This window comes from Microcaecilia unicolor, chromosome 7, assembly GCF_901765095.1.
Source record: "Microcaecilia unicolor chromosome 7, aMicUni1.1, whole genome shotgun sequence".
NCBI classification, from domain to species: domain Eukaryota; kingdom Metazoa; phylum Chordata; class Amphibia; order Gymnophiona; family Siphonopidae; genus Microcaecilia; species Microcaecilia unicolor.
The window spans coordinates 303,615,298-303,628,256 of record NC_044037.1 but is presented as its reverse complement, the minus strand read 5'-3'; the positions used below and the strand labels follow the sequence as shown (position 1 = coordinate 303,628,256).

General features: G+C 45.0%; 1 protein-coding gene across 6 annotated transcripts in view; it reads left to right on the top strand.

Moving 5' to 3' along the window:
- The window catches only part of USP37 (ubiquitin specific peptidase 37), a 252,593-nt gene that overhangs the window by 56,972 nt on the left and 182,662 nt on the right, over nucleotides 1-12,959 (top strand). For all 6 annotated transcript variants that reach the window (XM_030208853.1, XM_030208852.1, XM_030208855.1 and 3 more), the window contains one exon: nucleotides 11,200-11,277. In XM_030208853.1, the coding sequence (XP_030064713.1) occupies nucleotides 11,200-11,277 (78 nt within the window). The remainder of the gene's footprint in view (nucleotides 1-11,199; nucleotides 11,278-12,959) is intronic.

Genomic DNA, 12,959 nt, shown 5'->3' with positions numbered 1-12,959 from the left:
GGGTCTTCAATAATCTGCGGAAGGAAGCTTGCTCGTTGGTTGTTCTTAGGTTGCGCGGCAGTGTATTCCAAAACTGCGTGCTCATGTGAGAAAAGGTTGACGCGTGTAACGTTTTGTATTTTACGCCTTTGCTATTGGGGAAGTGGAGGTTAAGGAAGGTTCGGGATGATCTTTTGGCATTTCTGGGTGGTAAGTCTATCAACTCAGACATGTAGGATGGGGCTTCACCGTGAATGATTTTGTGGACTAATGTGCATACTTTAAAAGTGACGCGTTCCTTGAGTGGAAGCCAGTGCAGTTTCTCTCGTAATGGTTTTGCACTTTCATATTTTGGCTTTCCAAAGATGAGTCTGGCTGCCGTATTCTGGGCTGTTTGAAGTTTCCTCAGTGTTTGTTCTTTGCAACATGCGTATAGTGAGTTGCAATAATCCAAATGGCTGAGCACAAGGGATTGCACTAGGCTGCGAAAGACGGATCTTGGGAAGTATGGTCTTATCCTTTTTAGTTTCCACATGCTGTAAAACATCTTTTTTGTTGTGTTAGCATGAGTTTCCCGCATGTGGAATTTAGTTCAAATACGAGATTGAGAAGATCTAGCAATTCTTCCCCTTTTGCAGTTCCTTCACTAAAGGAATAAAATGATTTAGTGTTTATGCACAACTATTGGTCTGTCAAGCCCTTAGAGTTTGGAAGGACTTGGGTTTAAGTTTAGATCATTTGTATAATTATATGTTTAGAAAACTTGTAAAGACTACTCTTTAAAGATTCTTATGTTAATGATTGTTACATTTGCTTGTATTTCCCAAGGGATTCTCAGTTACCTAGTATTCGATTTTGAATATCTGTAAACCACTTAGAACTTATTTTGATACAAGCGGTCTAGAAAAGAGACTTGTGAGATGGTACTGAATATGTGTGTGTTGTGTATTTCCCCTTTTCCATTATGTCCCAAGGATCAGTCCAGACAAATGGGTTGTGACCATCCGCCATCAGGTGGAGATAGAGAACTCTCAGTTGTTTGTTGACAAAACAAAACATAATTTATTAGTAAAAACCAATGGAATATACACACACAAATAGCCCGACACAGGCCATGTTTCGCACTTTCAGAGATAAGAGACTGTCGGACTGATATCGTCAGCATTCTATGTTTTGGCATCTCTGATCCAGCTGTTTTTTTTCAAATCAAGGTGATCTTCTTTATATTCAATTGCAGGACATTTTATATGTGTTCATTACACTTGACAGCGAAGGACTGTTGTGTAGCCCCTGAAGCAGCCCTGTTGGGCGAAACACGGCCTGTGTCGGGCTATTTGTGTGTGTATATTCCATTGGTTTTTACTAATAAATTACGTTTTGTTTTGTCAACAATCTGCTCCGTTTATTTTCCATCTTGGAGTTTGCAGACCGTCTGCCTTTGTGCTTTCTTGAACTCTGAGTTGTGCCTCATAAGCTTCTGCACTTGACAACCAAGCCAGTATGCTCTATCTCAAACAGGTGGGATAGCAGCGCCTATGCACTGTGGTGACTTCTGTGCGGCCTCCTGTCCTGCTTGCAGGTTCAGTTGAGTTTGGGGTTGAAAGTATCCTGTGCCTCAGATGTAAACCTAGTATCTAGGTCCCTCCCTGCTCCCCCATTGCCACTTTCTACATAGTAACATAGTAAATGACAGCAGATAAAGACCTAAACGGTCCATCCAGTCTGCCCAACAAGACAAACTCATTTTACATGGTATGTAATACTTTATATGTATACCCAAGTTTGATTTGTCCTTGCCTTTCTCAGGGCACAGACCGTAAAAGTCTGCCCAGCACTGTTCTTGTACTAAAAGTTCTGAAGATTCTGGAATCCTAAAGAGTTACAAGATTCCAGAATCCCAATTAGTAGCAACATTCCATGTAGAACCCCAAAGAGTAACATAGTAACACAGTAAATGACGGCAGATAAAGACCTGAACGGTCAATCCAGTCTGCCCAACAAGACAAACTCATTTTACATGGTATGTAATACTTTATATGTATACCCGAGTTTGATTTGTCCTTGCCTTTCTCAGGGCTCAGACCGTAAAAGTCTGCCCAGCACTGTTTCTGTACTAAATGTTCTGAAGCTAACTTCGAAGCCCCTTAAAATTTACACTCCAGCCCATCCATATCTATTCAGTCATGATCAGGGTAGAAGTCCGCCCTGCACCGGTTTTAATCTCCAAATACCGGCATCGCCACCCAATCTCCGCTAAGATTCCGTAGATCCATTCTACCTCATTAACTCATTAGAACATGAGTAGCCATACTAGGTCAGACCAATGGTCCATCCAAACAGTGGCCTGATTTCATCCTCCTTTTTCTCCTTGTCCACTGGTTGATGTGGCTTTTGCCCCTCAGCATTTGTCTGTAGCCCGCCCCTTTTGAGGGTTTCTTCTGGTACAATAGTGGCTTTGCTACCCTCTGCGGTAGATCCAGTGTTCCAGGAGAGACAGCTGGGTGCCGTGTTAGAGGTGGTGTCATTGGGACCTCTCTCTGATTCCCCCTCGATAGCTTCATGCTCAGGGGAGTTTTTACGCCCATCTCGGTTAGATGGGTTCTAGATGGCAAAGTCTTCCAGAAGGAATGTGATGGTCCTTCTGCGGTGCGCCTTGTTTTTTTGGGATGCACGTCAGCCACCCTGGTTGCTTCTCTGGGGCCAGGGGGCTTCTGATCCCCCCCCCCTCCCCCGAGTTCATTCTGCTGCTCCATATGCCTATCTGTTGCAGAAGTCTGGTAGGGGAACTGTTCCTTTTTATTTCAGCCTGGTTTTCCGCCACCCGCCGCGGGAAACTTTTGCCCGCAGCGGGTTGCGGTTTTTTGGACTGGTTTTGTTTTTTTTGTGCGGGTTTTGGGGTGGTTTTTCGGCAGGTGGGGGGTGGGGCTAATGGCGACAGAGGCGGGGTTTGTGACGTTTTGGGCGGGGTTTGCCGACGTTTTGGGCGGGGCGATGACGGTGGGGGTGGGGCTGATGACGGCAGGGCGGGGCTGATGACGGAAGGGGTTGGGCTGATGACGGCGGGGGTGGGGGTGATGATGGAAGGGACGGGGTGTGTGCGGTTTTTGGGCGGGTTTTGGGCTGTTTTGTGTGGGAATTTTTTTTTTTATATGGCAACCCTGTTTCTGGCTTGTTCCCTGTCTTAGTCTCCACTGATGGACCCTGCCCCAAAGAGGGGATGTTTACTCTCCAGCTCAGCAGTAGGGTCCATTTCTCCCATGTCTTCCTGTATTCGGAGGGAGTTTTTTCAGGGCAGTCCCTTTCTGCACAGAGGCAGCAAGAATCATCTGAGCTGAAAAGCCATGTTTGCCCAAGTGGGTGCTTTGAGGGCAATAGACTTCTCTGTCTGTGGTGAGTTTAGATTTTCTTACAGTTCCTGCATTGGCTAAAGGCTGTTCCTGGTGTGGGAAACAGTGAATAGCATCAGAGCAGGGTTCCTTGTGTGAAAGGGCCTATTTAGTATTTTTATTTACAGACTTTTCTGTCCCCTCAGTTTTTCTGTGAGGGCAGTTGCTTGAACAGCATGGAAGTTTCCCTCCTTCCTTTGTGAAACTTTTTATACTGGCAGTAAAGGCATTGCCTATGAGCACACCACTCTGAGTGTAACTGATCTCTGTTGGGCCTGTCTGGTTTCTACTTGGATGGGAGACTGCCTGGAAATACCAGGTGCTGTAGGTTTTCTTTTTTTCTGCACCTTTACAGGGAGTTTCTAGGCTTAGTGCCTTTGAGGCATATTTTGAAAGCACTTAGCCTTCCAAAGTTCCATAGAAACCTTGGAAGGCTGAGTGCTTTGAAAATATGCCTCTTTGGCTCCAGGTTTGTGTAGGAAATGTTACGTATTGTTATTTTCTGGGGCTAGTGCTCTGGTCTCCATGGTAACCATGGAACCTCAGTGCTGCCATGGGGGGCTTTATCTCCAGATGCAGTAATTTCAGCAAAATAGTTTTATTTTTCTGGAAGATGGTTGGCTTTGAAGCTGAAGGTCACAGGTTTAGGCTGGTTTGTGCATCATATTAGAAGCTGTGGCCCTTGGCTTCTTTTCGTTTGGGGAATATTTTTTTTTCACTCTCCGATATTGCTTGCCCCGACAAGCAGTTCTTTGCATAGCTGGGACAGCTAACACTACGCTACAGTGCCAAAGTTAGCTGTGTTGGTTTCCCACAGCAGCTCTGCTCTTCTAGTTTTGCATTTGACTGTTCAAACTATTGCATACCAGCTCCAGCTTCCACTGTATCAGTGGCACACCTAGCTAGCTGTATGTTGCAGTGTCTCAAAGGCTTTTATTGCTCTTTTGCACTTTTCTTTGTATTGTACAGCTAGCTATATTCCGAGCTTCTTCAATTTAGCATTCTTCCCTGCACTTCTCCTCTAGGAAGCATTTCTACTCTTTCCCCTTTGGTCCCCTCATCTGCAGTTTCTCTGTTTGGCAGTTCTTGGCCCTCATATTCAGTTCCAGGCTTTGCCTTTTTGCCATGGCTATGGTGCCATTCACCTTTTCCTAGTATTGGGAGTCTTGCGGCATTCTCCGCAAGGACTGCATCAGAGTGCATCCCGCTCTAGACGAGATCCGAGAGTCAATCTTCCCAGGTCTTCTTGCTGTTGGAATCCTTTGGCTGGGTGGTCACCCTTCAAATGAGCCACCTTGCCCCATCCCAGACAGAGTCCTCGGGCCTGGGAATTCTTTCGTGTCGGGCTCTGTGGTGGCCACTTTGGAGGTAGTGCTGTGGGCTGCACTCCTATGGGACATCTACAGCTCTTGCTTCTCAGCAAGTGTTATCCTCTGTCAGCGATGTCTTCCATGGCTGTTCTCGGCACGGCTGTGCATGAACTGGTGGCTCCGCAATTCCTCCCTGTGGAAGGGATGTCTTGGTGCCTCTGCAGTGGATGGTGGTGGTCATGGATGCGAGTCTCTCGGACTAGAGAGCCCTTTGCCGCCTCCTTCCACCACGGGGGCGGTAGATGGCACAGGAGACGGTGTGGCCGATCTCCCGCCTGGATCTGCTTTTGGTGCTGTTCGTTTTGTAGCCTTTCAAGACACGTTGCAGGAACGCCTGGACCTGCTTTTGGTGCTATTCATCTTTTAGCCCTTCAGGACATGTTGCGGGCCAGGCGGTGCTTGTACCTTTGGAGAACATGATGGCTGCTTCTTCAACAGTGGGACTCAGTCGGGCTATTGCCATCAGGGCGTGTCACCCCCATGGGGTGAGCAGAGGACTTTGTGTTCCGTTTCTCTGTGGCCGACTTTGCGGGCTTTTCCTATGATGAGTTCTCTTTTTCTGCTGTCTTCTGGTCTCAGCAGAATGGTTATTCCGCACTAGTGCTTCCCCAGTTTGGCCTCAGGTAGCGAGCTCCAGAGATAAATCTGGTGGTGTCCTTGCTGGATGCCAAGATGTCGTCTTTTTTTCTGTCAGAGAGAGGGCAATTCGGCAGGGCTGGTTGTTCAGCTGCTTCCTTAGCCGGAGGACGTTCTTCCATAGTGTTTCCTCCATGGCCTCTTTGTGGCCGAGCTCTTTTCGGATTGCTCACCACCGGGGTTGAGTCATTGTGTTAGCTCCGGATTGGCCACGGCGCCCTTTGTATGCGGATATGGTGTGGCACCTTCGTTTCGGATCCCGCTTGACTCCGGGCTCTTACTTCAGGGTCCGTTACTGAGTGGATGATCCCTCTTGCTTTGGTCTTATGGTCTGATTTTTTTTGAGATGTTGACTAGGAACATAATTCTTCAGACACAGTGATTTCTGCTGTATTGTGATCTTGCATGCGGTCCACTTCGACCGCGTATTCTCGCGTGTAGAGGAATTTTTGAGGCATGGTTGTGGCCCATGCTTGGTCTTCATTTCAGGCGTCTGTTCTTCAGCAATTGATTTCTTTCTGCAGGATGGGTTGCAGAAGGGCCTGACCTGGCTTTGCACTCGGATGTAGTGCATTTCTTGCAGACTGCTTTGCTGCTCCGCTGCTGCGACCTTGTTCACCTTGAAACCTCGTTCTTCTCCGAGCCTAGCTTTTAGGGCTCCTTGTCTACTGAGCATTGCTTCAGACTCTTTTTGATCCTATGTAGAAGGCTTCGCTTAGGATCTTTTTCATGAGCGATGTTCTTGGTTGCCAATTCTTTGGCAAGCAAGTGTGTCTGAATTTTTAGTGCAGCCTTGTCGAGTTGTTTTTCTGCAATTCCAGAGTCTGGAGTGACGTTCGTTTGGTTCCGCCTTTTCTTCTGGCCGTGGTTTGGCATTTATTCTTTATCAGCCTCTCTTTCTCCTGTCCTTTTTGGAGGGGGATTTTCAGCGGTGTGCACAGTGCTTTATCTTCTGGGAGTTAGGTGGGTTCTCTGGCATTTGCAGATGTTGCATATTTTTCAACGTTCAGATCTTCTTTTTGTCCTTCTTGCTAGTGCTTGCTGTGGGATGACAGCCTCTGATCTGATTTTTTTTTTCCTCATTGGATTGCAGATCCTGTGTTTCCATGGATTTTTTTGAAAGGTTGTGTCCCGCCGGTGGCATTGCAGGCTCGTTCCACGAGGCCTCTTGGGCAGAAAGGGTGTGCTTTCAGTATTCGGATGCTGCCTTTGCAGTGGGAAGCGGCGACTTCCCACCCTAATTAGGGATTGCTTTGGTACATTCCACCAGTTCCTGGATTCCTCTACTGCATATGCTAAGGAAGGTAAAATTATGCCTTACCTGCTGATAGTTTGCTTTCCTTTAGTAGCACAGATGAATCCAGGATCCCACCCTCTGTCAGCTATGATTGTTTTGCCTGTGTGCTCTTGTCCTGGTCTTTAGTTTCTGAAAAAAAAAAAGAGAGAGAAAGCGGAAACCACTGAAAGAGTCCATCGCAGTTGTGATTTCTCTTAAGTCAGACTGACAAGTTTCTGTTATGTATGGTTGGTGAGGAAGGCTCCCTGGCTTCTTGTCTGATTCTGCTTGGTGATGAGACACATATACTGAAGTGAAGGAGGAGCTGACCTTCTGGTATCACTGCCTTCAGCTTTGTAATCTCTATCTCCACCTGTTGATAGATGGACATAACCCACCAGTTCCTGGATTCATTCGTAGCTACTAAAGGAAAGAAAATTATCAGCAGGTAAGGCATAATTTTACCTTACTACAGGCCAGTGGGTCTGTGATATCATTCTCCATGACTACAAGCTAGAATTTTCAAAGCCACTCGCAGATCTTTTTATGCTGTCCTCTTGCAGCAGCTCTGCAAAGAGTCGGGCAGTACTACCTACCTTAGCCTCTTTAAGGCAGCTGGTGGCCATTCAGCCCGTTCATCCGGCAGAAAGGGACATGGGTCGATATTCCATCTATTTTGTCGTCCCAAAGAAAGAAGAAACTTTTCGCCTGGTTCTGGATCTCAGAGAGGTGAACAAGACTCTCAGAGTGCTGCACTTCTGCATGGAGACTCTTTGTTCTGTCATAGCCTCAGTCCAGCCATCCGGTCCAGGAGATGTGCTATTCAGTTTGTAGAACTGCCCCATTACATCCTCCAGGTTTACAGAGAATTCTTTAAGTTTCTCCAACTCGTCAGCTTTGAATACCATTTCTGGCACCCGCATTCAAAGCTGACGAGTCGGAGAAACTTAATGAAAAATTACAAGAGGACCTTACGAGACTGGGAGACTGGGCGTCTAAATGGCAGATGACGTTTAATGTGAGCAAGTGCAAAGTGATACATGTGGGAAAGAGGAACCTGAATTATAGCTACGTCATGCAAGGTTCCACGTTGAAACCTTCTGCTCAGTGTGCTACTGCGGCTAAGAAAGCAAATAGAATGTTAGGTATTATTAGGAAAGGAATGGAAAACAAAAATGAGGATGTTATAATGCCTTTGTATCGCTCCATGGTGCGACCGCACCTCAAATATTGTGTTCAATTCTGGTCGCCACATCTCAGAAAAGTATAGTGGAATTAAAAAGGTACAGAGAAGGGTGACGAAAATGATAAAGGGGATGGGACGACTTCCCTGTGAGGAAAGGCTAAAGTGGCTAGGGCTCTTCAACTTGGAGAAAAGGCGACTGAGGGGAGATATGATGAACGGGTAGATGCGAAGCGTCCGTTTACGCTTTCCAAAAATAGTAGGACTTGGGGGCATGCGATGAAGCTACAATATAGTAAATTGAAAACAAATCTGAGAAACTTTTTCTCCACTCAACGTGTAATTAAACTCTGGAATTTGTTGCCAGAGAATGTGGTAAAGGCGATTAGCTTAGCGGAGTTTAAAAAAGGTTTGAATGGCTTCCTAAAGGAAAAGTCCATAGACCATTATTAAATGGACTTGGGGAAAATCCACTATTTCTGGGATAAGCAGTATAAAGTGTTTTTTGTACTTTTTTGGGATCTTGCCAGGTATTTGTGACCTGGATTGGCCACTGTTGGAAACAGGATGCTGGGCTTGATGGACCTTTGGTCTTTCCCAGTATGGCAATACTTATGTACTTATATATGTACTTATGAGTTTCTCACCTCATTGGCATTCAAGGAGGCTTATTTTCATATCCCAATTTGGCATCCTCACAGGAAATGTCTCTGGGTTGCGATCCTGGGAGATCATTTTCAATTCAAGGCAATGCCTTTTGGCTTCGCCACTGCACCTCACACATTTTAAAGTTATGGTGGTGGAGGCAGCCTTTCTTCGCTGGCAAAGGATTCAGGTACATCCTTACATGGACAATTGGCTAATTTGGGCGCCTTCTTATCAAGAGAGCCTTCACAGTACACGGACAGTGCTGTCTCTTCTCACTGCGCTGGGTTGGGTGGTGAATTACAGCAAGTCATCTCACCCTCACCCAGTCCCCGGAGTTTCTGGGAGTGTGCTTCAATACCCAGGTGGGGAAGGTTTTCCTGCCTCAGCATCATTAGCTGAAGCTCAGACAGCAAATTCTTAGGCTTCTCTCTTCCCTGCCTGTGGGTGTGGGATTACGCTTAGGTTGTCGGTTCTGTGGCAGCAACTTTGGAAGTTCCACATTCGGCCCCTATAGTTGTCTCTGTTGAGCCGGTGGTCTCGGGGACTTAGGAGCAGCTGGTGCTGTGGACGCCTCAAGCCATGCGGAGTCTGACTTGGTAGCTTTTCTCTGCACACCCAGGTGGGGTTGCCCTTACAGAATCCCACTTAAGTACATAAGTAATGCCATACTGGGAAAAGACCAAAGGTCCATCGAGCCCAGCATCCTGTCCCCCGACAGCGGCCAATCCAGGTCAAGGGCACCTGACTAGCTACCCAAATGTACAAACATTTTATAGATGCTATTCCCAAAATTGTGGATTTTTCCCAAGTTCATTTAGTAGCGATCTATGGACTTGTCCTTTTGTAAACCATCCAGCCTCTTTTAAAACTCCCCTTTGTCCACATGTTTGTTTACTCCTTCAAAGAATTGAAGTAAATTGGTCAGGCAAGATTTCCCCACACTAAAGCTGTGCTGACTTGGTCTCAGTAATCCATATCCTTGGATGTGCTCTTTAATTTTGTTTTTAATAATAGCCTCTACCATTTTCCCCGGCACCGACGTCAGACTCACCGGTATATAATTTCCCGGATCTCCCCTGGAACCTTTTTTAAAAATCAGCGTTACATTGGCCACCCTCCAATCTTCCGGTACCATGCCCGATTTTAAGGATAAATTGCATATCACTAACAGAAGCTCCGCAAGCTTAGTGTGTTCTCACCTCAATGCCAGCTTCTTCGAATGGGGAGCCCATTATCTCCACCACGCACAGGGCTGCTGGTTGAGAGTGAAGGCTTCCTTGTCCATCATCAGATTGGAACTTCAAGCTGTCTGGAAAGCTCTACTAGCCTTTGCACCACTTCTTTGCAGGAGGCCAGTGCGCATTCTCTCAGACAATGTCACAGCTATGTCTTACATCAACAGACAAGGAGTAACAAAAGTGTATCTCTAGCCCAGGAGGCACGTCTGCTTTTTCAGTGGGCAGAATTGAACATTCAGGTGATTTCAGTGTCTCAAATAGCGAGTTCAATGAACTTGCAAGGACATTTTCTCAGCAGTGTGTCTCTGGACCGAAGGGAATGGCAACTGTCCAAAGACTGCATTTTACCTCATTTCCACCCAGTATGACCTTTCGGTTCTGGACTTCATGGCATCCAGACGCCATGCACAGATTCTACAGCTGCTCCAGGGAGAACTCCCTAGGAATGGATGCACTGGTACAGCCTTGGCACCTCCTTTATATGTTTCCTCCGTGGCCTCTCATGGGAAGGACATTGCACAGGCTTGCGCATCATCCCAGGAAGGTCATTCTTGTAGCTCCAGACTGGCTCGGATGTCTTTGGTATGCGGACCTAATCTGTCTTCAAATTGTGTCTTGTTTGACTCTTACTCCACAGGCGGGCTTATTGCACGAAGGCCAAGTACTTATGGAGGATCCGTCCTGCTTTGGTCTTACGGCCTGGCTCTTGAGAGGGCACAATTGAGGAAGAAGGTTTACGTGGATGATGTTATTACTACCTTGCTGCAATCCCGATAGCGGTCCTCTACTTCATATGCTAGAGTTTGGAGAACTTTTGAGAGCTGGTCTGCACAGAATGGTGTTTTTCCATTTTGTGTTTCCTTGTCTCAGGTGCAGAGAAGGGCAACGAAAATGATAAAGGGGATGGGATGACTTCCCTATGAGAAAAGGCTAAAGCGGCTGGGGCTTTTCAGCTTGGAGAAAAGATGGCTGAGGGGCGATATGATAGAAGTCTATAAAATAATGAGTGGAGTAGAATGGGTAGACGTGAATTGTTTGTTTACTCTTTCCAAAAATAAAAGGACTAGGGGGCATGCAATGAAGCTACAAGTAGTAAATTTAAAAGAACCGGAGAAAATATTTCTTCACTCAACGTGTAATTAAACTCTGGCATTCGTTACCAGAAAATGTGGTAAAGGCGGTTAGCTTAGCAGAGTTAAAAAAAAGGTTTGGACGGCTTCCTAAAGGAAAAGTCCATAGACCATTATTAAATTGGTTGGTGGACAATCCACTATTTCTGGGATAAGCAGCATAAAATGTTTTGTACTTTTTGGGGGATCTTGCCAGGTGTTTGTGACCTGGATTGGCCACTGTTGGAAACAGGATGCTGGGCTTTTTGGACCGATCTTTGGTCTGTGGCAGTATGGCAATACTTCTGTACTTATATGTACTTCACTCAATTCTGTATTCATATTTTGTCTAAAGCTTTTATTTTCACTTGCAGGTATGAAAAGAAAAAACGAATACAGTCTTCATGTCTTGAAATCGGTGAAGATTACCCCAAAGAGAATGATTCAGCCACGTAAGTTGGAACTTGGGAGTCCTTGTGCTTTTGTTATTGTTGGTTTTATTTTTACCAGAATTTTGGTCAGCACTTCTGGATAAGGTAGATGGGTTTTGAAATCTTATCATAATCTGCCACCTTTGAACCCTGGAAGGTCTCCCCAAATGGTTCTGGAGATAGAGGAATGCTTTGGACCATTGTTTGGCAAGTAGGTGCCACCATTATTGTAGCAGCAGCAGTCACCTTCCAATCCTTCATGGACTTGCATGGACTCTCTCTGTTTCAGCTACTCACACTTCCTAAGCAACAACGCAGATTCTTCTGTTGGAATGAGAATTTCCCTAATTGAACATGTATTTAGAGATTCTGATTTTAGTTTTTAACAGATATGTGAATGGAACACCCTGAGGCCAAAAATTAAAAATAGTTTCAAGTTTATGAAAAAATTTGATATACCGCCTATAGGAATGACCTTACAATGCAATAATAATAAATAAATAAATAAAAGAAATAAGTGCCAAAAATCAAAATTAGGAAAGAGTAAAAGATCATAGATATAAAAATAGAGACAGCCATGCATCATTTCATATCACATTGTATCATATCATGTATCATAGTTGTTTAATAGAAATTGGTCTATGAATTGACCAATTTCCGTAAACTATTGAAAACCTATCTCTTCGACAAGATATATCACAAAGATCAACATGTGTAACTGTATAATCTTTAAAACATCCAGAACTGTCTTATAATGTCTTTTGCTTTACCACTATCATGTATTTCACCACCATGTAACACAAAACCCTCTGTTAAACCAAATGTATATTCTCTTCTATTTCCAGTATCCATGATAAATTGTAAGCCACATTGAGCCTGCAAAGAGGTGGGATAATGTGGGATACAAATGCAATAAATAAATAATAAATACTGGAAAAACACTGCATCTCTTAATACTTGGAGGCATATTTTCAAAGCACTTAGCCTTCCAAAGTTCCATAGGTTTCTATGGAACTTTGGAAGGCTAAGTGCTTTGAAAATATGCCTCTTGGTCACCCCTCCTCTGGCTTGTATTGGTTTTTCCATTTATTTTCATTTTCTATCATACTTGCAACTTGTTGGGGCCATTTTACTAAAGCTTAATGTTCACTAAGTGGGGCCATCATTACATTGAATAGTGTCAGTGATGTTGGTGAGCCCAGTGGCGCCCCACACTCAGAGATCCAGGATGCTGATAACTGGTTGGACATCTTTACAATGTAGGATCTGGTCTTTAAGAAGCCATTGAACCAAGCAGCTACTGTGCTGCTGACTCCTATGTAATCGAGCAGGGTCATTAATGTTGCATGGTATACTAGATCGAATGCACTTGACATATTGAATCGTAGGAGTAATATATTCTGGCCTGGGCTTATTAGGCTTCTGAACTTCATTATTAGAATTATGACCGTTTCAGCGCTGTATTGTGTTCTGAATCCTGATTGGGATTTATGGAGGATCGAGAATTTTGTCATATAATTCATTAATTGTTGTGATACCAGACCCTCCATCGTTTTGGTCAGTAGTGGTATTGAGGCCACAGGTCTGTAGTTTGTGAGATCGCTGATGTTGGTAGTTGTGTTCTTGGGGATTGCTGTGAGTACTATTTCACTGTAGTCATTTGAGAATTGTACTTTTTGATAGCTTGTATGTGATGTGTTTGG